This window comes from Dasypus novemcinctus, chromosome 24, assembly GCF_030445035.2.
Source record: "Dasypus novemcinctus isolate mDasNov1 chromosome 24, mDasNov1.1.hap2, whole genome shotgun sequence".
Lineage (NCBI taxonomy): Eukaryota > Metazoa > Chordata > Mammalia > Cingulata > Dasypodidae > Dasypus > Dasypus novemcinctus.
The window spans coordinates 29,649,969-29,675,232 of record NC_080696.1 but is presented as its reverse complement, the minus strand read 5'-3'; the positions used below and the strand labels follow the sequence as shown (position 1 = coordinate 29,675,232).

At 46.2% G+C, this 25,264-nt stretch overlaps 1 protein-coding gene across 1 annotated transcript; it reads left to right on the top strand.

Annotated features, from left to right (window-relative positions):
• The first annotated feature begins 645 nt into the window (after nt 1-645).
• Nucleotides 646-25,134, top strand: TGM6 (transglutaminase 6). The gene is made up of 12 exons (XM_058287347.2): nt 646-916; nt 1,497-1,739; nt 2,552-2,670; nt 3,847-3,975; nt 5,391-5,568; nt 6,118-6,256; nt 8,550-8,653; nt 8,732-8,974; nt 15,624-15,965; nt 19,257-19,411; nt 19,684-19,817; nt 21,264-25,134. The coding sequence occupies exons 1-12, from the start codon at nt 646-648 to the stop codon at nt 21,415-21,417; spliced, it is 2,211 nt and encodes a 736-aa protein (XP_058143330.2). The 3' UTR covers nt 21,418-25,134.
• Nucleotides 25,135-25,264: the final 130 nt, after the last annotated feature.

The following is a 25,264-nucleotide window of genomic DNA, read 5'->3' as shown; positions in this document are numbered from 1 at the left end:
TTATCCTCACAATCACCCCATCAGGTGTCATTATTCCCATTCTACAGAGGAGAAAGCTGAGGTTCAGACAGGTCAAATACAGGGTAGTTCAACCCTTATGACTGAGTCAGGATTTGAACCCATATCCGCTGACCCCAGAGGCTGTGCTCATAACCATCTTTCCACTCAGCCTCACTGTGCCGTCTCTCAAGGGCAGACCCATATCTATTCTGTTCTACAATACAGCCCCACATTTTCGGGACATTGGAATTGTCCTTCATGACATTGCAATGATGAATACAATCCATTTTGTCATAACCTATAAAATTGTATGGGACAGGGTATAATCTAGGATGTAAACTATAATCCATGGTTGATGGCAATGCTCCAGTATATATTCATCAGTTGTAACAAAGGTACCTCACAAATGTACAACCCACTAATGAACAATGTTGTTAATGTGGGAAAGTGTGGGAGGGGGAGGGAGTGGGGTATATGGGAATCCCCTATATTTTTTATGTAGCATTTATGTAATCTAAAGCTTCTTTAAAAATAAAAATAAAAAATTTAATTAAAAAAACAAACAAAAACAGAAAACAAAACAATACAGCCCCAGTGCCAGATGCCAGTCCAGCACGGGGACTGTCTGTGATCAACAGATACTGAATGAACAAGTGCCTGGCTTCAGCCAATGGGAGGACAGGCCAGGTGCTGGAGGAGAAATGTGCCCAGGATGTTTCTCCTCTCTCCTCTCCCCACCCAGGGATCAAAGTCATGGAGGTGGACTGGCAGCGGCCAAGGAATGGTGCTGCCCACCACACGCAGGAGTACCCCTGCCCTGAGCTGGTGGTCCGCAGGGGCCAGAGGTTCAGCCTCACGCTGGAGCTGAGCAGAGCACGGGAGAATGAGGAGACACTCATTTTCACGGTGGAAACAGGTAACTGCACCTTGCCAATGCCTCTGCTAGTTGGCAGTCAGAGAGCCTTATCTTGTGACCCTACCTTATGGTCATTAGTCTGGCCCCAGCTTTGCTGGAAATTGGGTCCTCAGATAGGCTGGGCCTTGAACCCTGGAGGCTTTTTTTCTCTTAAAAAAAAAAAAATCTATATCTATATCTATATATAATGCTGGAGGCTTTTGATGACAGTCTTCCAGGGATAGTTGGAAGGTGCTGCTTGCAGGCAGTGGGATGGATGAAATGACCTCTCTGGAATCCCAGGAACCCCAGGGAATCTAGAGCTCTGGAAGGGCATGGGAAATAAATGGGCACTTTTGGGGCTCAAGCTTTTCTCTCCTCTTCTGGCTAGACATAGGCACGAGAGGTGTCTCAGCCAGAGGATGGCTGGGCTGTTCCTGTTCTGCTACTGGCTCTCTGTGCCTTAGTTGGGTCCTTTCCCCCAGTAGCCCACCAGTTCAGAGGACAAGGTTGGACTTGCAGGCCTGTAGCTTTTCCTCTTCTCTAGAGCTGGGTTTCCTTGGGGCAGCTTCGTCTCCCGATGTCCTCTCCTCTCTGCTAGGACCCCAGGCTTCCAAGGCTCTTCACACTAAAGCCGTGTTCCAGACATCAGAGCTGGAGAAGGGCGACAGCTGGACAGCAGTGGAGGAGGCACAGACCGAGACCACAGTGTCTGTCAGCCTTGCCAGCCCTCCCGACGCAGTCATTGGCCGCTACCAGCTGAGCGCCAGGGTTTCCTCCCGCCACAAACATACTAGCAGAAAGCTGGGCGAGTTTGTTCTCCTCTTCAACCCATGGTGCCCAGGTAGGAGCTGCTGTGTCCAAGGCATAGGCCCTCCCTAAAGCTGTTCCTAGAAGCAGACCTGTCCTGAGAGTTGGCTGGGAGGCAGGTTAAGGGGCAGGTAGGTGGATGCCAAGAGCTGGCGCAGGTCTGGCCTAGGCAGGGGTGAGCACGGGGCAGAGGAGCAGGCAGCAGGTGCTGCAAAGAACTCAGGCCCGAGGGGCAGGAATCAGGTGGTTTCTGGCGGACAGAGGTGAGTGTGCACAAGGGGTGCCTGACAGGCAGGAGTGCCCAGAAGTGAGTGAGAGCCTGGGTTTGGGGATCGGGCAGGCCTTGGTTTAATCCCAGCTCTGCTCAGTCACTTCTGAGTCTGTTTCGTCATCTGTGATATGGGAATAATAACAGTGCCTCTCTCTTAGGGTCATGGAGAATTCATAGAGCTAATAATGCTTGTGAACTATGAGGCATATTCTAAGGCTTCAGGAAAGGGGAGCCAGGACTGTTATTCTTTAATGCTTAAGAAATATAAGGCTGCTGTGGGAATCATGAAGTGTCACCTAAAGGTATCAGGACCCCTGAAATCCTTCAGTCTTGGGCTGGGTTGGGATTGGTCCCTGCCTCTGGAAAGACTGGCCATGTGGGATGGGGTTAGAAGTCAGGTTACAGACTGGGATGCAGCCAGGAAGTGGGGTGAACCCCTTTTACTCCACACCTCCCAAGTTATCCTCCAGGCACAGGCCTGCTGCTGATCCCCAATGCTACCTCCCTTCCCCCACCACCCCCGGGCCGGCATGGCCAGAGTCCCAATCCGTGGGGGCTTAATGACTGCTTTTCAGAGGACAATGTATTTCTGGCTTCGGAGGAGGAGAGACAAGAGTACGTGCTTAACGACAGTGGAGTCATCTTCCGGGGCGTGGAGAAGCACATCCGAGCCCAGGGCTGGAACTACGGGCAGGTCTCCAGGGGCACTGGCCAGATGGGTGTGGGATCGGGGCATGTGGGAAGTCAACCCAGGAGCCCTTTGGTCTGCTCACTTTTCCCCAGGCAGGACAAGCCAGCTCATTCTTGGAGCAAATCTAACCCTTCATTCATCTATTAATTGTCCCAGGGCCTGTCCTGGGTCCTTGGGGAGGGGAGGTGCCTTGGAGATAGTCTGCAAACAGAAGAGGTCAGTTCTGTTGTGGAAAGAGGAAAAGCACAGAACAGTGCACATCAAAATCACTTGGAGGGCTTGTTAACACATGCACTGCCATGGCTCACTCCCAGAGTTTCTGGTTCAGCAGGTCTGGTGGCGCCTAAGTATTTGCAGTTCTAACAAGTTCCCAGGCAGATGCTGATGCTGCAAAGACCACACTTTGAGAGCCACAGATCTCGATAAATAGTGAGAAAAGCAAGGTATAATAGGAATAGGGAAGTCAAAGTGTAGAGATGAGAGCAAAGGGAGTTCAGAACAGGGTGAAAGAAAACTCCACCGTGGAAACTGTGGAATAAAGGCTGCATGGTCTTGGAGTTGAGTCTTCAAGGGGCAGGATCAGGCCAGGCAGAAGGTGGGGCAGACAGCAGCAGGAAGTTGAGCAGTACAGGAGCCATCTGAGGTTTTGCTAGGGCTACTCTGCTTGCCTGAGCTCCAGGGACCCAACAGGGAGGGAGACTGGATGGGCAAGTTAAGACCAACCCTGCAGGACTTTGAACATCAGGCTGAGGAGTCCAAGCATTGCTTGAAGGCCAGGGGTTGAAAGCATTTGGAGTACAGGGGCTGGGCAGGGATGACATACTGGAGTGTCTAAAAACTGTTGTCAATTAACTCAAACTTATTTGAAAACATCATGTAGACCAAGTGAGCATATAAGGGGGGCTAATGTGACTTGAGAGCCACTGTTTTTGTGGCTTTACTGTGGGTAATGGGGAGCTATGCGTGGTTATTGAACAGGGGAGAGGCATGGTAAATGTTGAGCTTCTGGTTTCCAGGCGACTTTTTGGAAAAGTGTTTCTCAGACTTGGTGATATCCCTGGGGATAGGTTAGGGTGAATCCCTCCACACAGAATAAAGTGACTGATGGGGTGATTGTCCTGGGAGGGTCTGGAATATGGGTGAAGCCCTGGACTCTAAGCATAGCCTCTCTGGGAGCAGTTTGAGGAAGACATCCTGAACATCTGCCTCTCCATCCTGGATCGAAGTCCCAGTTACCAAGACAACCCAGCCACTGATGTGTCCTGCCGCCAGGACCCCATCTATGTCACCAGAGTCATCAGTGCCATGGTGAGGAACCCCTGCCACCCCTGCATGTACACTCCCTGGTGGACCACTAGCCAATCGAGGGCCACACACTATGGTTTTTCCCAAGTCGTCACTTGTTTGATTCTCTATTGCTGCATAGCCAACTACCCTAAAACTTAGTGATGTAAAACAGCCGTAAGTCCATCAGGAGCTTGGGCAGGGTGCTGTGAGGACGACTTGGTGGTCTGAATGGCTGCAGGTATGTGGGATGATTTGATGGGGCCTTGGTTTGGCTGACAACCATTCCTAGGTTCTCTTCCATGTCAGGTCTGCTGCTGCTGGACTGACTGTCCAAGATGGCCTCTACACTCTAGTGCCTGGTCCCAGGGCTGGGCTGGCTGGAACACTTGGGTTAGCCAGTCACCACTCTTTCTACCTATGCATCCTCTCCATGTGGCTAGCTTGGGCTTCCTCACAGCATGATTGTCTCTGGGTAATCAGCCTTCTTAAATGGCAGACTCTCTGCCCAAAGCAATTGTTCTAAGAGACAAGAAGTGGACTTCCAAGTCTCTTAAGGTCTGGGCACAGTATCACCTCTACCATAATTATGGATCAAAGCAGTCACAGGTCAGCCCAGATGCAAGGGCAGGGGACATAAGCCCACCTGTTCTGGGAGGGGTGTTGTCATCATTAATCTATTACATTCCCCAGGTCATAGTGCTTCCTCCTTGAAAGGCAGCTGGAGTGCCTGCTAGCACCACCACAGGCAGGTGGTAAGGTCAGTGGGTGGGTATCTGAGATTCCAAAAGTGGGCCAAAGTATATTTCTCATATTTGATACTCAATGCCTCAAAACCTCAGAGATATGTTGGAGCACAGATCATCAAAAGCAGGACCAGTCCATAAAGGAAGAGCATTACAGCATAGACCATCAACTCAAAGTCCTGAGTTCATGGTCACCCCTTCTACTAACTTCCTGGGTGATTTTGAGCAGGTCTCTTAACCCTTCTGAGCCTCATTTTCTCATCTGAAAAAATAAAAGGCAACTAGAACCTGCATCGTAGCCTGAAATGGGGTAATATAGCATGCCCAAAGCCTCAGGCCAGTAACTGACACAGAGCAAGCATCTAATTTAAATGTTAGCTGTCTCTGTAATTAGTCCCAGAAGGTAGGTCATTTAAAATAGGAAGTGCTCTAAAATTATAGATGGTATTAAACAACAGAGTATCCAAATGGAAGGTAACTGCAAAAAATGAGAAATGGTACACAAAAGTAGGTATGGTATACATATAGTAGATCTCCCTCCCACCAATTTAGACAATTAAAAAATAAGGAGGCCTAAAACAACTCTGTGGTCCAAAGTAGGAGATGATTGAATGATGGTGAAGTTTCAGAAGTGGGAGCCGGTGGCCCAAGAAAAACCCTGCTTGGTGGTGGACCATGCCCCCCTCTGCCCAGGTGAACAGCAACAATGACCGTGGCGTGGTGCAAGGCCAGTGGCAGGGCAAGTACAGCGGTGGTACCAGCCCGCTGCATTGGCGTGGCAGCGTGGCCATTCTGCAGAAGTGGTTCAAGGGCAGGTACAAACCAGTCAAATATGGCCAGTGCTGGGTCTTCGCTGGAGTCATGTGCACAGGTACCTGGGAAAGAAGGTGGGACACACCCCTAGAACTTGCTCTCTCATTTACATGTATTTACATGTATTTGCGTAGACTCCTAAGTCTGTTTTTATCTGTGATAGAGAAATAGAAATCTGGTTTATGATGAGAGAAACCAGGAAGTTCACTTACATGAGTTTGCTTTGCAGAATGAGTCCCGCCTCCTCTGCCTTTCCCTCATTATGTGCCTTTGGGCAAGTCCTATGGACCCCCCGGACTAGGTTCCCCTCTGGAGGGTGAAGGGTTGTATTATACATGACCTTCAAAGCCCTGTCAATCTCAAAGTCTATTATAATGAAGGTGGTGGTAGTGTCCCCAGAAGACCCCTGTGAGGGAACAAGGAGGAAGTGGCATTTCTGAGAGCAGAGACTGGAGTCTCAACCCTGCCAAAGTCCACAGACAAGTAAAGACAGGGAGGGAGCTGTGGCTGAAAGGGACGTGGGCCACCTGCCAAGGGAGATTGGACCCCTCTGTCTGAGCCTGGGGTCCCAGCCTGCTCCTAAAGCCACTCAGTTCCTGCTCTTCAGTCCTCAGGTGCTTGGGGATCGCCACACGGGTCATATCCAACTTCAATTCGGCGCATGACACGGACAGGAGCCTGAGTGTGGACAAATACGTGGACTCCTTTGGGCGGACCCTGGAGGACCTGACAGAAGACAGCATGTGGTGGGTCCTCGGTCCCCAGCCCATACCAAGGGGCTCCTGGAGGTCCAGCAGAGATAGCAAGACTTCATCCTCCAATACATGTCCAGGGCATGGCAAGCCCAGATCTAGAACCCAGTTCTCCTGAGCCAGTTCTAGGAGCGAGAGGCGCCCTCAAGGGGGCCAGTCTGGTGGGAGTCTTGGGACACTGGAATCAGAGGCTGGGGGCGGGTCTTAAGATCTGATTGCTGTGAACCCCCTATTCTGCCTTCTGTGAGAATCTAAGTTCTCCCAAAGAGTCTTGTGACTCCCTGAGGTGTCTCCCTTTGCTCCGGCTTCTGTCTGCTGCCGATGCTCCCTGCTGTCTTTCCCAGGTGGGACACTACCTCCTTCCTCAGTTATAACAAAACACAACTCCTCCTGCAAAGCTTTAAACATTAATTTTATTTTAATTTTTTAAAAATAGGAAATACAGTCTTGTGGTTTAATATCCAAAAGGTACACAAAACAAGGTACGGTGAAAATTCTCCCTCCCAGCGGCTTCCCAGTCTCCATCTTTCTCCTTGGAGGCAACAGAATGTCCAGTTTCTTACACAGCCTTTCAGAGAGAGGCTCTGTAAACACTAGCACATGCCTGTATATAGCCCTCCCCCACCCCATGTTTACCTGCTTCAGCGGTACTAGCAACATAACGTAACATGTTTTCTTGTGTGTACATTTAACTGTGTGGCCTAGGAGCTCAATGCATATCAGCATGTGAAGAGTCTTCTTATGTTTTGTAGCATTTAAAGTATTAATAAATAACACCACACTCACTGGGCCCCAGTTTGCACCAGATCCAGTTCTAAGTGCTAAACATATATTCACTTATGCAAACAACCTTGTGAGCGAGTTAGTATTAGTATTGCCATTTTTACAAATGAGGGAACTACGACTCAGAGAGGTTAAGTAACTTGTCTAAGGCCACACAGCTAGTGAGCAGAAAAGCAGAGTATGAACCTGGTCTGCCTCTCAATTATATGGAATTCCCTTCATTCCCATATGGATAGACATTTATTTAGGTTGTTTCCAAAGGTTTGCTTTACCAACAGGGCTTCAGTGAATAACCCTGTTCAAACATGTGAATCTGTCAAACAAAGCAATTTTTCAACAGGGTCAACTTTCTAAAGATTAGGGGAGAAAGTATACAGCACAGAAATACAGACAGTCCTGCATCCTGTACTTAGAATGTCTGTCCGTCAGCCTCTCCCACAGGAGCATGTCCAGAGTCCCTCCCCATCTGGCCTTAAACCATCCCCCTGCTTCTCTCTTCTCCCCTTTCTTGTCCTCTTCTTTGTTCTCTTCACTCCCTCTCCCTGGAGGAACACGGACAAAAAAAAATCATATTCCTTTCCTTTCCTCATACAGTACAGTGGTTCCTTTTTTTGTTGGGGCTCCTGTCCAGGTTACCAGTGCCCTCTCTTTTACCCCCAAACACTTATCAAGGATTCTCCCAAGCATAGCTCCCTCCCTTAGAGGGTTCTTGGATGAGTTGTAAAGATGCCATGTCAGGCAAACCAGGTGTATGTTTCTCAGTGCTCTTTCCTTCCTGTGTGAACCTGGGCAAGTAATGTCACTTTTCCTAGTCTTGAATTTTCATCTTTACCACAGAAAATTTAAAATAAAGCCTGAGCTCCTTACCAGGGCCTACATAATCTGAACCTTACTTAACTGCATATCCCAGAGATCCACTAAGCCTTTTCTGGTCTCAGGGCCTTTGTACATACTGTTCTCATCACTGAAACACTGTTCCCTTCACTATTCTCATTTAGGTCTCACCTTAGATGCCTTTATCTAGAGAAGGTCCCCAACAGCTATCGTCTACTTCAAGTCTCTCCTTTCTCTTCGCAGTACTAATTGTTACTTGCTTTGTTTTATTTTTATTATTTTTTTGTTTATTTTTGTTTTTCGTTGCATTGTTTCATTTATGTGCTCACTTAATTTAGGCTGTCTCCCCATCTATCTCCTTTGCTACAATGTAAGCAGCCAGAGGGCAAAAATCGTCTCTATTTCACAGTTGTGTTTCTGGTGTGTTGAACAGGTTCAACATATAGGCAGATATCAATAGGTACAGATGATATTGACATAGCCAGAGATACATATTTGTGAATGGTAGGTGCTCATAAAACCGGCTAAATGAGTGATTCCCAAGGCTCAACCACAGCACTCACTCATGCCCAGGGCCTGACTCATGACAGGACTGCCCCACACACACACACCATGCCTTGGCCTCCATGCTTACCCTAAGCCACCTTGTCCTGTGCACTCTCTGTGGCAGGAATTTCCATGTCTGGAACGAGAGCTGGTTTGCCCGGCAGGACCTGGGCCCCTCTTACAATGGCTGGCAGGTTCTGGACGCCACTCCCCAAGAGGAGAGCAAAGGTAGGGGGCTCAGCCTGGTGGGTCCCCAGACCCCAAGTCCTCCTGGCCCTCACTGCCCGAACCAACCCTTCCACCCAGGTGTGTTCCGGTGCGGCCCTGCCTCAGTCATCGCCATCCGAGAGGGCGATGTACACCTGGCCCATGAGAGCCCCTTCGTGTTTGCGGAGGTCAATGCCGACTACATCACCTGGCTCTGGCGTGAGGACAAGCACTGCGAGCGTGTGTACTCAGATACGAAGAAGATCGGGAGGTGCATCAGCACCAAGGCGGTGGGCAGCGACTCCCGAGTGGACATCACAGACCTTTACAAGCACCCAGAAGGTAAGGGCGACAGTGCAGCCTGAGGCCTCCCCAGGCAGCACATCTTCCACAGAGGTCCATCTGTGCGCTGGTCTGCCCAGCCTTTTTCACCAGTTGTGATGCAAAAGCAGCATTTAGTATTGTCTTTGGGCTGTGAGCCCAGTGCCTTTATTTAGGTTATATTAACAGGATCCTTGGTTTGCTAAGCACCTCCTTGTGTTAAAAATTTTCCCATATATAAGAATAACAGCTACATTTCCACATGCCAGGCATGGTATTGGGTATATTTACACATGATAATAATAGTTACTACCTATAAAAATAGTGATGATAGTAGCAGGTATTATTTACTGAACACCTAGGATACCCTGAGCTAGTGTATAATTCAAAATTCTAGTACTCCTAGCAGCTCTTATATTTGTTTGCCAGGCCCTATGCCAAGGTCACTAAGTTAGGGCAATGTGCTTATAAGCCTGTGCTTATTGGGGTATAAACACAAAACAGTTTCTTTTCTTTGCAGTGGTTGTCCCCAAATGCCCTTTAAAGTTTCCCTTAATGATGTTATGATGTGATTCCCAACATTTTCAGCCATTTCTACTCTCCAGCACTGGGCTTTGCAGTCCTGAGTGCACACTAGAATCACCCAGAGAGCTGTTTTCATTAGATATATTAAACAATAATCATGAGTATGCTCTGGACTCCGTGGGTCAGCAGTGTGGGCTGTGATCAGTGGGGATGGCTCATCTCTGCTCTGCGTGGCCAACTGTCCCCCAGTGGGCTGGCCCAGGCTTGTTCACATGTAGCAGAACTCCCAGGCAGTGAGAATTGAAGCTGCAAGGGCTCTCCAGGCTTAGCTCAGAACTTGGCCAATATCACTTCTGTTAAAGTCAACAAGACCAGCCTAGGTGAAATCTATGGGAAAGAGACTCCATGTCTTCATTGGAGAAGTTGCAAAATATGGTGCTATGTTTAATCTACCATAGCAGCCCAGACTGCTCCCCTGACCAATTAGGTCACAGGATGGTGGACCCAGGCAGCAGGACTTTGAAAAGCTCTCCAGGAGATTCCAATGTTCAACTAAGGTCAAGATGCACTGGTCTAAGACTTCCGGTGTGCTAGGTCAGGAGGAGGACAAGAATAGAGAGCAAAGGCCTTGGACCCATCTTTGGAGCCATCCTGCTGCCCTAGTTAACTATTGTGCTTGATGAGGCCTGGTGCCAGCTCCATTACAACCTGCTGCCATCAGGATTCACTACTGTGCTGTCTGCCCCCAACCATCCTGGGCTTTGCTGATTTCTTGGGCTATCCAGCCCCCTCTTTCAGCTGAGCTCCACCCCCACCCCAGGTAGCAGTCACACAGCTCCCTTCTGATGCATGATGATTTTTACCCCCAAATTCTGCATTGGTTTTTCCAAGGCTGTGGCCCTTATACTTATCTGCACTCCATGTCCACCTCCAATGTTGGGAACTGATTCCTATCCTTTGGGAGTGGGGGAAAGAGGTCTGACTGCCTTTCTCCCACCTGCCATCTACCTTTGGTTCTTGCCCTGCTGCTCAGGTAATACATGGCTTTGGTAAGCAGGGCAGGATCCACAGTCGTCCCACAGGGAATGAAATGCTAACCTCTCCTTCTCAGAGGCACCCACAAACTTTATCATCAAACCCCCAAACTATAAATGTTGCAGACATCCCCAAACTTTAACACTATACTTCTGAAGGCCTCACTATCATATCTTAAGATCTTTTCTCTAGCAACATGGTGCATCTTTGATTATTGATGATCTCCTTTTGTTTAGTCCTCTTATATTGTCTTTACAGGAGTTTCAGATGGGGGTGGTGGGTGGTAAGGCCCATTCTCTCAGAAATCTCACTGGTTGGTGGCTGAGTCCCATCTGCTGGAAGCTTGTAGAACTTAGAATGCATGGTCTTTGGGCTTTTTGACTTAAATTTCCCTTAAGTTTTGGACATGGCCACAGGAAAGATCAACATCTTATTACATGATGACTATAGTAGCAATCACCATTACAGAGTGCCTACTGTGGGATGGCTGTTTTCATGTGTTATTTAGTTATTTTATTTAACAAGTGCTAGTAAATCATATATCATGTACCTATAAGGAGTAACACTCATTTTACAGAGGAGAAGACAGAGGTGCAGCGGGAGAAGTTGACCTGTTAGTAAGTGGGGAGTCTGGCTCCAGAATCCATACTTTTCACCCTACAGTTTGTCACCAGTATTTTATTATAATAATATCTACTATTTATTGACTACCTATTATGAACCAAGTGATTTCACATCTAGCATAATAATAGCAATAATGATGATGATAGCAGTATCTAAAGTGTTAAGCATGGTGGCAAGCACTGTCCCTGCATTATTTCATTTAATTCTCATTAAAAAAAACATTTTATAATAAACAAACTGAGGCACAGAGAGGTTGAGTAAGTTCCCCAAGGTTCCAAAGCTTCAAGGAGCTAGGATTCTAGCTGAGCAGCCTACTCTCAGAGCCTTGGCCCTCCCACCACGCTAAACTGCCCTTCTCTTTTCTGAGTAGCCACAGTGTGCTCTACACTATACTAGGCTCTTTTCACCAGCTCTGAAATGCCTCTTGAGTGCCCAGGCATGATCCAGAGGCCAGGGGGACAAACAGATGCCCACAAAGGACTCACAATCTTCTAGGCCAGCAGTATACAGAGGGTACAGGGTGATCAGCACTAAGTTGAGGGAGACCAGATGGCTGAAGGATCAGAGGACACAGGACAAAAGGAACCTTGGAGGGAATAAGTTTCAGCCAAGAGAGAAAGGGTTGGGAAGGCATTCCAGGAAGACAGGTCCTATGCATCCTGCTGTTTATCCAAAGCCATAGGATCCCATTCTGTCAGGGAGATAATGGGGGCTCAGGCTGGTTTGAATGTCCTTGCTCTGTCTACTGAACGAAGACACAAAACTGAGTACAAAGATTCAGAGCTGCTGAGTACAATTGGCTTTGCTCTGAGACAGTCCAGATGCCAAAGGAGGAGGAAAGGACATTCTAAGTAAGGGAACTGTGTGTAAAAACAGCTGGCTGTCTTTAGCTTCATGTGGCATTCTACCAGAGGCTGCAGGGGTAGAATAGAGGAAGGCAACTTCCCCTGCTGATCTTCAGCTGAGGGACTAAACACAGCCAGGATGTTAGTCAATGAGACTCCTGCCAGGGGAGCAAGGTTGGCAGACATGTCTAGCCATAGGCCTCTGGACCTGTGTGGGAAGCCTGAGGCCCTGCTAATCAGGGCCTGGTCTCCCAAATGGACAGTGAACACAGTGGTTGTGGGGCTGGGGCTGAAAGGCAGATACAGAGATGCTGTAGCTGAGCCCCAAGAAACACTCCTTCCATGGTCTCTGCCCCCCTCTCTGGGATTCTGTTCTCTGCCTCCCTCTCCACCTCTCTGCTATGCTCTTCTCCCTCCCTCCCTTCCTGTGTTCAGTGATACCCCCAAGTCCCAGGCACTCTGCTAGTCCCTGGGCTAGTGGAGAGTGGACAGAGTCAACAGAAAGCAGACAATCTCAGTGCACTGTGACAATGTCAGGCTGCCGAGGTGCAGAACGGCAAGGGGGACAGCATGGGGAAGGCAGTGCTTATTCAGGTAACAGCAAAGTGACAGGGTTGGTAAGGCTCTTTAATCTTTCTGCTGCCTGGGACTGTGGTGCTGATTCAACCCTAAAACTCTGCCTAAACAGGGGGTCTCAGAACCCTATTGGGTGGTCTCCTTCTTAGCCCATATAACAATTGGATATTGGCTTGAATCTTTAGTAATTGTCTCTCCACATTGCAAGTTCTAGAATGTCAAGGACTATGACTATTTTGTTCACTGCTGTATCCCCAGGTTGTAAGGCAGTGTTTACAACCTAACAGCTGCTCAATACATGTTTGTGGGATGAATGACTAGAGGCAGAGGGTATACAAAGGACCCTGAATGCCATAAAGAATTCGGGCTCTATTAACAAGGACCCTAATTTATTACTTGCAGGACTGGCTTATGTGAAGCTACAGTACATATGGGCACATTTTCATATTTCTTTCTATTGGCCTGTGATTGCTGAGCATCTACTGTGTACTAGGCACCCAGTGAGAAAACAAAAATCTTTGTCTTAAAGTTGACATTCTAGTGGGCAGCTAAAAGTAAGCAAATATGCAAAATAAATAATATATCAAACGGTGATAAGTATCCTGGGGGAAAATATGGAATAAGTTTAAGCACTGATTGGGAGGATATGAGGATTTGTGATTTAAAAATCAGATGAACCCTATAGAACATTCCACCCAACAGAAGCAGAATACACATTCTTTGCAAGTAAATATGGAACATTCTCCAAGAAAGACCATGTGCTAGGTCATAAAACAAGCCTCAGTAAATTTACAAGGACTTAAATCATACAAGGTACATTCTTTGGCTTCAATGAAATAAAATCAGAAATCAACAATGAAAGGAAATCCAGAAAATAAAAATTAAAAAAGGGAATTAAACAACCTACTCCTAAATAACCAATGGGCAAAAGAAGGTATCACAAGGGAAATTAAGAGATAATTTATGCTGAATGAAAATGAAAGCATAATATCCCAAAACTTATGGGATGCAGCTAAAGTCATGCTTAGAGGAAAATGTATAGCTACACCTGTCTTTAAAAAGAAGATCAAAATTAATAACTTAATGTTCTACCTTAAGATATACTGAAACAGTAAGAGCAAACAAACTCCAAAGCAAGCAGAGTTAGGAAGTAAGAAAAACTGAGCAGAAGTGAGTGAAACAGAGAATAGAATAAATACATATAAAACCAATGAAAACAAAAGTTGGTACTTTGAAAAGAGCAGCAAAATTGACAAACCTTTAGATTAAGAAGAAAAGAGAAAAGACTCAAATTATTAAAATCAGGAATGAAAGAGGGTGTATCACTATTGACCTGATAGAAATTAAAAAGGATTATAAAGGAAAACAATGAATAACTGCATGCCAAAAAAAAAAAAAATTGGATAACTTAGATGATGTTGACAAACTCCTTGAAAGACATAAACTACTGAAATTGGCTCAAGAAAAAAGAGAAAGGTCAACAGCAAGAGATTGATATTAATGAAAACCTTCCCCACAAAGAAAAGCAAAGGCCCAGATGGCATCACTGGTGAATTCGACCAAAGATTAAAAGAAGAATTAATATCAATCTCTCAAAAACTTTTCTAAAAAAATAGAAGAGTTGGGAACACTTCCTAACTCATGTTTTGAGGCCAGTATCACCCTGACACTAAAACTGGATGATAACATCACAAGAAAATAAAACCACAGATCGATATCCCTTATAAATGTAGGTGAAAAAATCCTCAATGTAATACCCGAAAATCAATTCCAGCTATGTTTAAAAAACAGGATTGCACATCACAACCAAGTGGGATTTATCCACGAATACAAGTTTAATATCTCAAAATTAATTAATGTGATATGCCATATTGATGTACTAAAAGACAAAAAAAAAATATGATCGGCTAAATAGACAAAGAATAAAGCATTTGACAAAATCCAACACCCTTTCAGGATAAAAATGATCAACAAATTAGAAATAGAAGACAATTCCTCAACATGATAAAGGGTGGCTATTAAAAACCTATAACAAACACCACGGTGAAACATTGAATGCTTTCCCACAAAGATCAGAAAAAAAGACAGGGATGTCCATACATGCCACTTCAGGGCAATTAAGCAAGAAAAAGAAATAAAGGAGTTTCAGATGGGAGAGTAAGAAATACTCTGTCAGATTTTTGCTTGCACAATTGGGTGAGTAGTGGAGATATTTGCTGAGATGGGGAATGGTAAAGGACAGTAAGTTGCAGGTTTAGTTGAATTGGAAGTACCTATGGGATGGGTACCTGGGTAGCTGTCCAGTTGTATATCCTGGTCTGGATCTGTAAAGAGAGGTCTGAGCTAGAAGGACATCTTAAACTCACAGAGGTCCTACACTTACATGTCTACAGGAAATTTGCAGATAGCACCCTGTGAGTCTAGTAGGCTGGCAGGCATTACAGAGCTGGGTGGGGACTGTGGAGAAACAGAGAAGGCATTTCTGTCCAGAGGGGACAGCTGTTCCTCAACTCTAGCTCATGTAGCCCAAGTAGAGGAGAAGGTTTGTGAGCATGAATAAGAACATGGGACTTGGAACCAGACTGCCCTGGCTCCCTCATTTCCTAGCTTGTGATTGACAAGTTATTTACCTTCTGTATGCCTCAGGTTCTGCATCTATAAATGGGAATGATAATAGTACCAACCTCAAATGTAGTGCTTAGAAGCTATGGTGCCTGGAAAATAGCAAAGTCTATTAAAGTGATAACTAATTTTGTTTTATGGGACTCAGGTCTTCTCGCCAGAAAAGCTGGACATGTGTATTTTTATGTGAAACTTCCTGGTTTCCGGTTTGTGGTTGTTGGCAACTGATTTTTAAAATTATTTAAATAGTCTGAACGCCAGACAAAGTGCTCTAGCAAATCTGCATGTGGTTCTTGGGCTGCCAATTCGACCCCAGTTGTAAACTGAAGCGGGTGAGCCGGGTGCCCAGAGAACAGAGAAGAGATGGGGAACAGAGAAGCGATGGGGCTGGGACAGGCGGAGGAAAAAGGCGCCTTCCTTGACCGTGTGCGGATGCCCTGCAGGGTCCCGCAAGGAGAGGCAGGTGTACAGGAAGGCCGTGCGGAAGCTGCTCAGCGTGGAAGCCCGCGGGAGGAGGGCTCGGGTCCGCAAGGCTGGCGGGCGCGGTTTGTGTCGGCATGAACTTCTGAAGCCGGCCACGAAGCCTACCGTCACCGGCAAATTCAAGGTGCTGGAGCCGCCAGTGCTGGGCCACGACCTGAGGCTGGCCCTGTGCCTGGCCAACCTCACCTCCCGCACTCAGCGTGTCCGAGTCAACCTGAGCGGCGCCATCATCCTCTACACCCGCAGGCCAGTGGCAGAGATCCTGCACGAATCCCACGCAGTGAGGCTGGGACCCGAAGAAGGTGAGAACACCGCCACCTAGTGTCACTTGGCAGAACCAACCTTTTCCGGGGGGAAGAGGGGGCAGGGGCCTGCCTTCCCGGAAAGGGGGTGGGAGTGGGGGGTGGGGGTGGTGCATTCTTGAGCATTGTGTCAGTGCCTCCCTTTTGAGCCTCTTTTCCCTCCTTTATAGATGCAAAAACTGAGGCACGGAGGGACTAAGAGGATAACAGCTATTAAAGTCCAGAATCAACTGGTGGCAAACTGACTTGATGGAGAGACAATTTATACTCTCTTCCAATTAGTAAGAGTATTTACACACCAAAGAAACACCTGCTGAGAGCATTTTATAATATATATGGAATATGCCTTGTGTTACCTTTCTAAATTCCAAAACATTCTGAAACCCGTCTGGCTTCAGGTGATCCATACAAGAGAGGAACCTGTAAGAACTGTTTTGTTAGTTTGCTTGCTTATATGTGTGTGTGTGTGTGTGGCTTTGTGTGTGTGTGTGTGTTTCTGTGCTTCTGTATGCCAGACAGGTTCTGTTCTGAGAATCCTACCCAGTGGTGGCAATTCCCACAACTGCCTTCTGTGAGGAAACTCACACCTTTCTGTGTGTCCAAAGTCACACAGTCAGTGAGTTGTGGCAGGATCCAAATCCAGGCTAACTGGCCTTCCAGCACACAGTCCCTAACCTTGGGCAAATGTCAGGGAGGCGCCAAGATGAGGCTTCAAAGCCAGGAATGGTAGACCCTTTACTCAGCTAATCAGCCACCTGACCACAGGCCCTGGCTTGAGTGGTCAGGTCAGTATATGCCAGTTAGGCATAACATTAGGAATGGTATACTTGCCTAAAATTTATTGTTAAATGGGATGGCTTCAGTCCTTTTGAAGCGTTTGTATCATTTTAAGCAACCTTATTCCAATTATTTTTTTTTCCTTTTAATATTTCAAGATTTTTCTTATGTACCTTGAACATGTAACACTTCATATATGGCTGACTAAATTTAACCCATTTGGATATTCTTTCTTTCTTCTCAGTTTTTCTTTCTCTTCTTTCTCTCCATCTCTCCCTCCCTCTGTCTCTTCCCCACCTCCCATTCTCTCTCTCTTTCTCCTTTCATATGCCCTTTTTTTAAGGAGGTACCAGGAGTGAACCCAGCACCTCGTACATGGGAAGCAAGCACTCAACCACTGAGCTACATCTGCTCCCCAATGAGAGCTGGCTTTTTTTTGTTGGTTTGTTTGCTTGCTTGTTTTTAGGAGATATTGGGGATGGAACCTGGGATGTCGTACATGGGAAGCAGGCACTCAACAACTTGGGCTACATCCACTCCCTTATCTGCCTTTCTGAAAGTTTAGGATTTAATTGAACAGAGAAGTTGTTCCTCTGGACCAGTTTCTGGTTAATCAGTGATGCCTGAGTATTTTGACAAGGCATTAAATGTGTGAAGGAGGTGTTACACACATTTTTAGCTTTTTTGCCATTTATTTTTCATAAAATCTAAATCACAACATAACACTTTTTATGAATATTCATTAACATAAAGTTTCTTCTGGTTCTTAGCAATTTTTTTCATTTTAAAGGAAATATACATACATTATAGATGTAGAAAGCACAAGGGAAAAAAAGAAAAATCACCTATGAGTGTACCACCCACTTACAAACTATTAACATGTTTTTCTTCCAATATTTTTTCAAGCCTTTTAAAACAGGGTTTTAATTAAAATGTGGTTACTCATTAGTGCCCTGCTCTTTTCACATGCATTGTAATTTAAATATTTTGGGGATAGTAATGAGTTTATTATTGTTAAAAATAACATTAAAGTAAATATCTTGGTGCAAAAAATTCCCCATTTTTTCCTTCTGGATTTTAGAATATTTTCTAAGATACAGTCACAGAAGTGGGACTACTGGGCCAAATACTATGATGATTAAAATATATAATTTATTTTTTAACAATCCACCCAATAATCAAGACTTTGCCCATGGCACAAAATTTTTAAAGTAAAAAAATTTGTTTAATTAAAAGTAATTATTTTCCCCGGAGTCATCCTGCCACCCAGTTCCTCTCTCCCAAGCAATCATGATTATTAGGTTGTTGTATGTCCTTCCAAAATTTTTTCTATTCTTATAAAGAATATACATATTTATAATATAAATGCATATATTTATAATATTATTATAAGTGGGGAGTATTAATAATACATGCTCATGGCATCATGAGGATTAAATAAATTAATCCATGAAAGTGCTTCCAATGCCTGGTACACTTTAAGCCCTCAGTGAAACTTAACTTTAAAATTAGTAATTATTGTTATTGTTGTAGTAAGGATTCTCCTAGCAATGACCTGTCAGACTAAAGGAACCCATGAAACAAATTAGAACCCGAATATGTGGCTTAGCCTGCTGGCTGGGGGAACTGAGAGTATGAGCCAAGTCCTTGTCTTTTAAGGACCCTTTCCACAGGTTGCAAACTCAAATGCCTTGAGAAGCAAGAAGAAAACAGAAATAAAGGAAGCAGTTGTCGTAGCACGGTAGGGAATGGTGGGGCCTGGGGCAAACCAGAAAGGATGCATTTCACCTACAAGTTTTTTTTTTTTTAATGTAGTGGTCAAAAAACTTAACTCAGACTGTGGGCCAGGTAAAGCCTATGGTGACCCAGGCTCACAAGAAGAGAATGCATAGGTAGGGTGTTTGTGGCTGGTGGAAGGGAAATGGTCAGGTTTGTGGGAGCTCAGAGGATAGAAGGCATGATATCACTGGACGGGGGTATCAGCAAAGGCCTTCCAAAGTTGGTGGTATGACTGAGGGTCTTAATGGGAGGAGGGATTTGGAGAAGCTGAGAGGAAGTTAGCCTCCTTCCTAGATTGGAAGTTTGAGTCAGACTCCTGGCCTCCCTCCTCCCTGCACCTGGCACATTGTAGGTACTCAATAAACACTTAGCGAATTCCTGACGGGATAAACGATTGATGGACTGAGAGGTTTCCACCTTGAATAACTAGGGGAAATTTCAACGTAATTTCCAGGATGTATTGGAGAGACAATCCAGTGTTGTGGTTGCTGACTGGTCTGAATTTGAATTCCACCTCATCTTGACTCCTTGATTTAATTGTTATATGACTTTGGACTAGAAATTACCCTCTCTGAGCCTCAAGTCTCTTCCTCTATGACCTGAGGATAATAATGCCTGTCTCATGATGGTTTTAAGGACCTGAAAAGATGAGACCATATTGGTGTTCCCTTCCTCCTTCCGGTACTGTTGAAGAACATTGGAACCCCCGACTCCCACCTCTGCTTTCCTTTCCAGAGAAGAAAATCCCAATCTCCATATCTTACTCTCAGTATAAGGAAGACCTAACAGAGGACAAGAAGATCTTGCTGGCTGCCATGTGCCTCATCACCAAAGGAGGGAAACTTCTGGTAGAGAAGGATATTACTCTGGAGGACTACATCACCATCAAGGTGAGTCCTGTCCCAGCCCACCACCTTCCTCCTGGCAAGCCCCTTTAGAACTGGGAGAGGCTTTGTACTTTGAACTCCAGTTCTGGCTCTTGAGGGTGGAGAGGAGTTGTGTGGAGGCAGGGGATGGCTATGATGATGGTGCTCAGTAAAGGGGGTATGTGGAAACTGGGAGTAGAAGTGAGTAATGTCTAATCCTCTGGGCCAGGACCAGGGGTTCCCTGGGGGGTGGGGCAGGGAGGAGGGGAGATGGCTCATGGGTGTTGTCCCTCCAGGTGCTGGGCCAGGCCATGGTGGGGGTGGCAGTTGTGGTGGAAGTGATGGTGGTCAATCCTCTCTCGGAGAGAATGGAGAACTGTGTGCTGATGGTGGAGGGCAGCGGCCTTCTCCAGGGACAGCTCAGCATTGAGTAAGTGCCAGCCTGGGCCAGAGCTGCCTTCCTTATGGGACGGGCCAGAAAGAAGCTGCCGGCGTGGAGGGGGGTGGTGCAAGAGAGACTCTGGACCCCAGGAACATATAGCTCATTCACATTTTCACTCATTTATCCATTTATTTATTCATTCAGTCATTCTCTTGTTCACTCTTACACTCTTTCATTCGTTCTTTTATTTATTTATTTACTCATTTACTTAATTCATCTATCTACTCAAGTCAGTTTTGACTTGTTCATTCACCCATTCCTTCACTCACTTGTTTGCTCAGTCATGTATCCATTCATTCACTCACTCAAATATCTGTCCTTTCATTCATACACTCATTCATTCATTCACACACTCACTAATATGGTTCTTTTTTTTTAAGATTTTAAAAATTTGTTTCTCTCTCTTTTCCCGCACCCCCCCCTCCCTGTTGTGTGCTCTCTGTATCCATTCGCTGTGTGTTCTTCTGCATCTGCTTGCATTGTCAGGTGGCACTGGGAAACTACGTCTCCTTTTTTGTGTGTCATCTTTCTGTGTCAGCTCTCCATGTGTGCAGCACCACTCCTGGGCAGGCTGCACTTTTTTCACGCCGGGCAGCTCTCCTTGCGGGGTGCACTCCTTGCACGTGGGGCACCCCTACATGGGGGCACCCCTGTGTGGCACGGCACTCCTTGCGTGAGGCAGCACTGTGTGTGGGTCAGCTTACCACATGGGTCAGAAAGCCCTGGGTACCAAACCCTGGACCCTCTATATGGCAGGTGGATGCTCTATCAGTTGAGCCACATCCACTTCCCTCTAATATGGTTCTTGATCATACTGACCTGTTCTCTGGGCCACTTGTGAATTGTTGGGAATGCCACATGTGACTCTTCCTGGAAAAGGATTCACAGAGGCAGACAGCCCTTCAAATAAGTACCATGTGATTTGTGCAAACAGAAGAATGAATGCCTGAGGTCCAGGGGAATAGATTCAGCTCTTGGATTGGGGGGGCGGTCAGGGAGAAGCCTCAGTGGAGCTGATATTTGAACTGAGCCTTAAATGCTGACTAAAGGAGGTTTTCAGTTATCAAGAAGGATAGAGGAACTCCCAGTCAGAGGTCTTTATGGCTGGATAGTCAGGAAAGATTTCCTGGAAGAAGAGAAACTTGACCTGGGCCTTGGGTGTGATTGAAATAGATGGGAGGAATGGTACAGTCAAAGCTCAGAGGAGGCAAAGTTTAAGGTGTATTTAAGGCACAGGAGGAGACTTGCCTGGTTGGATGGGAAGATCACGATATGGGGGAAGGGGAGTTAAGCAGGAAGCAGATTGATGAGGTGTGAATGTCAAGCCTAAAGGTATGAACTTGATCCCGGGCTCTGGGGAACCATAAGTAGGCCCTTCACACTCAGAAAGGAGAGAGAGCTGATGGTATGCCTTTCTCCCTGTCCTTCCTCCAGGATGCGCAGCCTGGAGCCCCAGGAGAGGGCCTCAGTCCAGTTCAACATTACCCCCACCAAAAGCGGTCCTCGGCAGCTGCTGGTGGACCTCATCAGCTCCCAATTCCCACACATCAAGGGTTTTGTGATCATCCCAGTGGCCATGGCCAAGTAATGGGCCATGAAGGACCAAGCAGCAAAGAGATGGCCCCATCCTCCCACTACCTGCCTCTTTGTTCCTCTCAGGTGGGAGCCAGCAGGCCTGGGTTCCAATTCTGCTCCAGTCTCTGTCTCACTGTGAACCTCGGTGAGTCCCTTCCCCTCTGAGGATTTGGACTCAGGAATCCCTAAAACTTCCTGATAAATATGGATGATATAACAACCTGGTGTACCCCTACCATCCTCATCTCATCACCCATGTGGCTGGCAGACTGACACCAGAGCATTAGAGCATCCCAGGCTCTGACATCTCCTGCACAGCCAATTCACTCACCCTGGCTAAATGCCTGGGGTCTCCTGACTTTTCTCTCAGCTCTTCAAATGCCCTGAGCATATCCAGATCCAAAAAACCTCCCCCTGGCCCTGGCAGAGAACACTACACTAAATTGTTGGAGCTGAAATCTAAACATCCTTCCCATTTTACAGAGAGGAAGACCTTTGTCCAAGTTCCCACATCAAGCTAGAGATAGGTTTGATATCATTTACACCACATAACTTTTATCCCAAAGTTATGATCCTACAAATCATTAGATTTGAAGCAGTGGGAGATAGTCCCTCAATGAAGACTCAGACCCAGGGTCTGAAGGACTGTTGCTGCCTGGAAGAAGCTTAAGAAGACAAACCTGGATTGTCTTCCCTAAATCTGCAGCCCCAAATCTGATCTAGTACTGCCATCAAGGATTTCACATGACTAGCCCAGCTACACCCTGAAACACCAGTTGTTGTTTCTTCGTATTTGTTTAAAACAAGTACAGTATGGACTTGGCAAAACATTTCCAGCAGTTTACACTATGAACAATTATACACTTCATGTCGAAATAGGACAGAGACCCTGGGACAAGGCCCAGAGCTGAAACCATTGGACCCTAAAGTAACTGCACTGAACTTGGAATTCAGCTTTGAAATTTTCTAGGTAGCCAAAGGACCTATACTTAACCATCTAATTTAAACAATCTCAACGACAATAACAAAGCAGGCTCATCTGCAGAGATACTCCTGGAAAGGAACTCAAGAGGACATAATTTTTGTAGTGGTCTTTGCAAAAGATAAACACATGGACTGTGTTCAGTGGATGACCCTTCATGGCCAAGGCTGAGGGACCTCCATTTAACAGCGCCTTGGTGAAGGTGTTTCTCTGATGATGCCACACAGTATGGGGTTGGAACTGGAAGTCCAGATAGATGAGGGAGTGCATTTGATGGGTCAGGTCTAACTTAGACTTTCTTAGCCCCAGGACCTCCTTTACAAACCTAAGTTTTTTGATGCTGATTCCATGTAAGGGGAGCAGAATCTCAGGAGAAACCCCTTCTCTGTATGTGTGTTTGGGGAAAGGAATGTAGCTGAAGGTGATGAGGGCCAGCTGCTGGGTACCTGTGTTTCCAGCACAGCTCCTTGGCCCTCAGGTCTTCTCAGCTGAGCAGACGTAGCACTTTAATGGTACAAAACTGGCCCCATGGGTTATTCCAACACCAGGTGAAAGCAGAAGCTACCCCATTGCCAATGAGGGACAACATTGGTTGGGGATGGGAAAGGTGGGGAAATTGAGAGAGGACAGCTCAGAGGCCCAAAGAAGAGTGGGGATGGGGGTAAGATTTTAGAAACTGCCAAAAAAAATCTGCAGGGAATGATTCTTTTCATTTGGTAGGGTAACACCATGATAGTGCCCTTAACATAGGGAGGGCAGAACCAGGGAGTCCAAGACTGAGAAGGTGGCCATGGGGAACCCAGAAGGATCCCTTTGCTTGAGGCTCAGACCTCCTACTGCTTCCATTCCAAGTCTCCTTGGTTTCTTAAACTCCATCTGGACCTTAATGGAGGCTCTCAGTCCTGGGCTAGGTCAGGGATCTGGGCTTTCCTGTACCAGAGGGGCTTCCTAGCCTTTAGAACAGCTTTTTTCCTGTAAAGGACCAGATAGTAAATTTTGTAGACTTTGTGGACCACAGTCTCTGCCATAACCACTTGGCTCTGCTATTGCAGCATGAAGACAGCTGTGGGCTATACATAAATGAATGAGCATAGCTACGTTGCAGTAAAATTTTCTTTACAAAAACAAGTAGTGGGCCAAATGGTTGTAGTTTTCTGACTGCTGTAGAACAACATGTTGACTCAGCTGCTTGCTTCAGGACTGAGCTCTGACACCAAATTGCACCTCCGCTTGGGATTAAGCCTGAACCTGAGCTCAGGCCAAACCCTAAGCAGGCCCAAGACTGAAACTGGAACAAGTTTCTAGCTTGAGCCCTTGACAACAAGCAGATCCATGACTCAGAGCCATAGCTGTCCAGATGGGGTCATGACCCTGATGCTAGACTAAGTTCTAATCCTTGGTCTCAGACCAAGTCCTGGCTCCTTTCACAGCTGAATCCTGACTTGACCCCAACCCTAGACTGAGCTCTGATGCTACAATGAACCCTGATCCCAACAGCAGACTGAGACCTTAACCCAAATTGACTCTTGATCTCAGCATTACACCAAACTAAATCCTGACCCGAGACTAAGCTCCAAATCTGACCACTGACTGAACCCTAGTCCCAGACTAAGCTCTGCCCTAGGCTAAGCCCTGGCCAGCCTTAGACTGAGACCTCAGTCAGAACCAGCCAGATCTGGCTCTAAGTCTTGGCTTTGGATTCTTATCCAGATATGAGATTCTCAAATTTAATCCACCCCTCTGGAGTACTTGGTGTCCCTGGGTAAACATGGGCCATTTTCCTGGACCAGGGGTCTGAGCTCATCTTCCTTTTCCTTTGAGGTACTTTGGCTGAAACATTTGAGAAGTATGGTGAATTTCTGTATCCTTCTAGCTCTGCCATGCTGTGAGAATCTATATTCATGGCCCAATTCCCTAGTAGGAAATCTAAAAGCCTAGTGTTTGACCAGGGCCCTCTCTCCCCCATCATGTGGTTCACTTCTTTCCTCTTATGCATTTGCCAAAATTCTGTTAAGCACCTGTTTCTGGAACAGGAGGCAATCTATTTCTTGTAGTAAAAACAATGCTCCCTGCAGAAGGGAGGCTCTACCTGTCCACTGAGGGGGATATTCCCTTGTGGGGGCTCCAGATACCTTGTTCTTCCAGAAAATGCTAATTGCCTGTCTTCCTCAAGCCCAGCCGTCACAGGTTGAGTTTCCCAGGAAGCTGATTCTGAGATAGAGTTTAGGGTGCAGGAGGTTTAGTAAGGAGTGACCTTAGGATCCACACCTGAGGAAAAGAAGGGAAGGATGCAGGAGTGGGCAGAGGGAGAGTGCTGGCAGCACTCCTGGCATGTGGGGCAACAAGCCCTTCACTGAAAGGGGGTCGGGCAGTGTGACTCCATGCCCACCACCCTGTATTCCATCCAACCCCAAAGACAGAGCGATGACATGACAGAGAAATACGCTACCCCCATGAAGATTATCTTCCAGCTGGGAAAGAAGGTGTGCAATTAAAACATTTAAAAAGGCATAAAAAGCAAAATGAGAAATAAAATTAAACAAGTAAACAAATTCACAAATAAATAAGCTAATTCAATTGAGTGATGTGCCAAAAAGAAAATAAATTAATAGTTACCGTCCCTCCCCAACTGGTGGGGGACAGAATAGCACCACTTTAGATGGGGAGATCAGAGAAAGTCTCTTTGAGGAGGTGAAATTTTAGCTGAACTTTGAATAACAACAATAAAATAATAATGATAAAAACAAATTTAATGAGTGTGCTTACTAAATGCCAGCAACTATTTCAACTGTTTTATGTAAATTGATTTATTAATTTATCTTCATGGCAACTCAATGAAATAGGCACTATTATCTCCTTTTTCCAAATGAGGTAACTA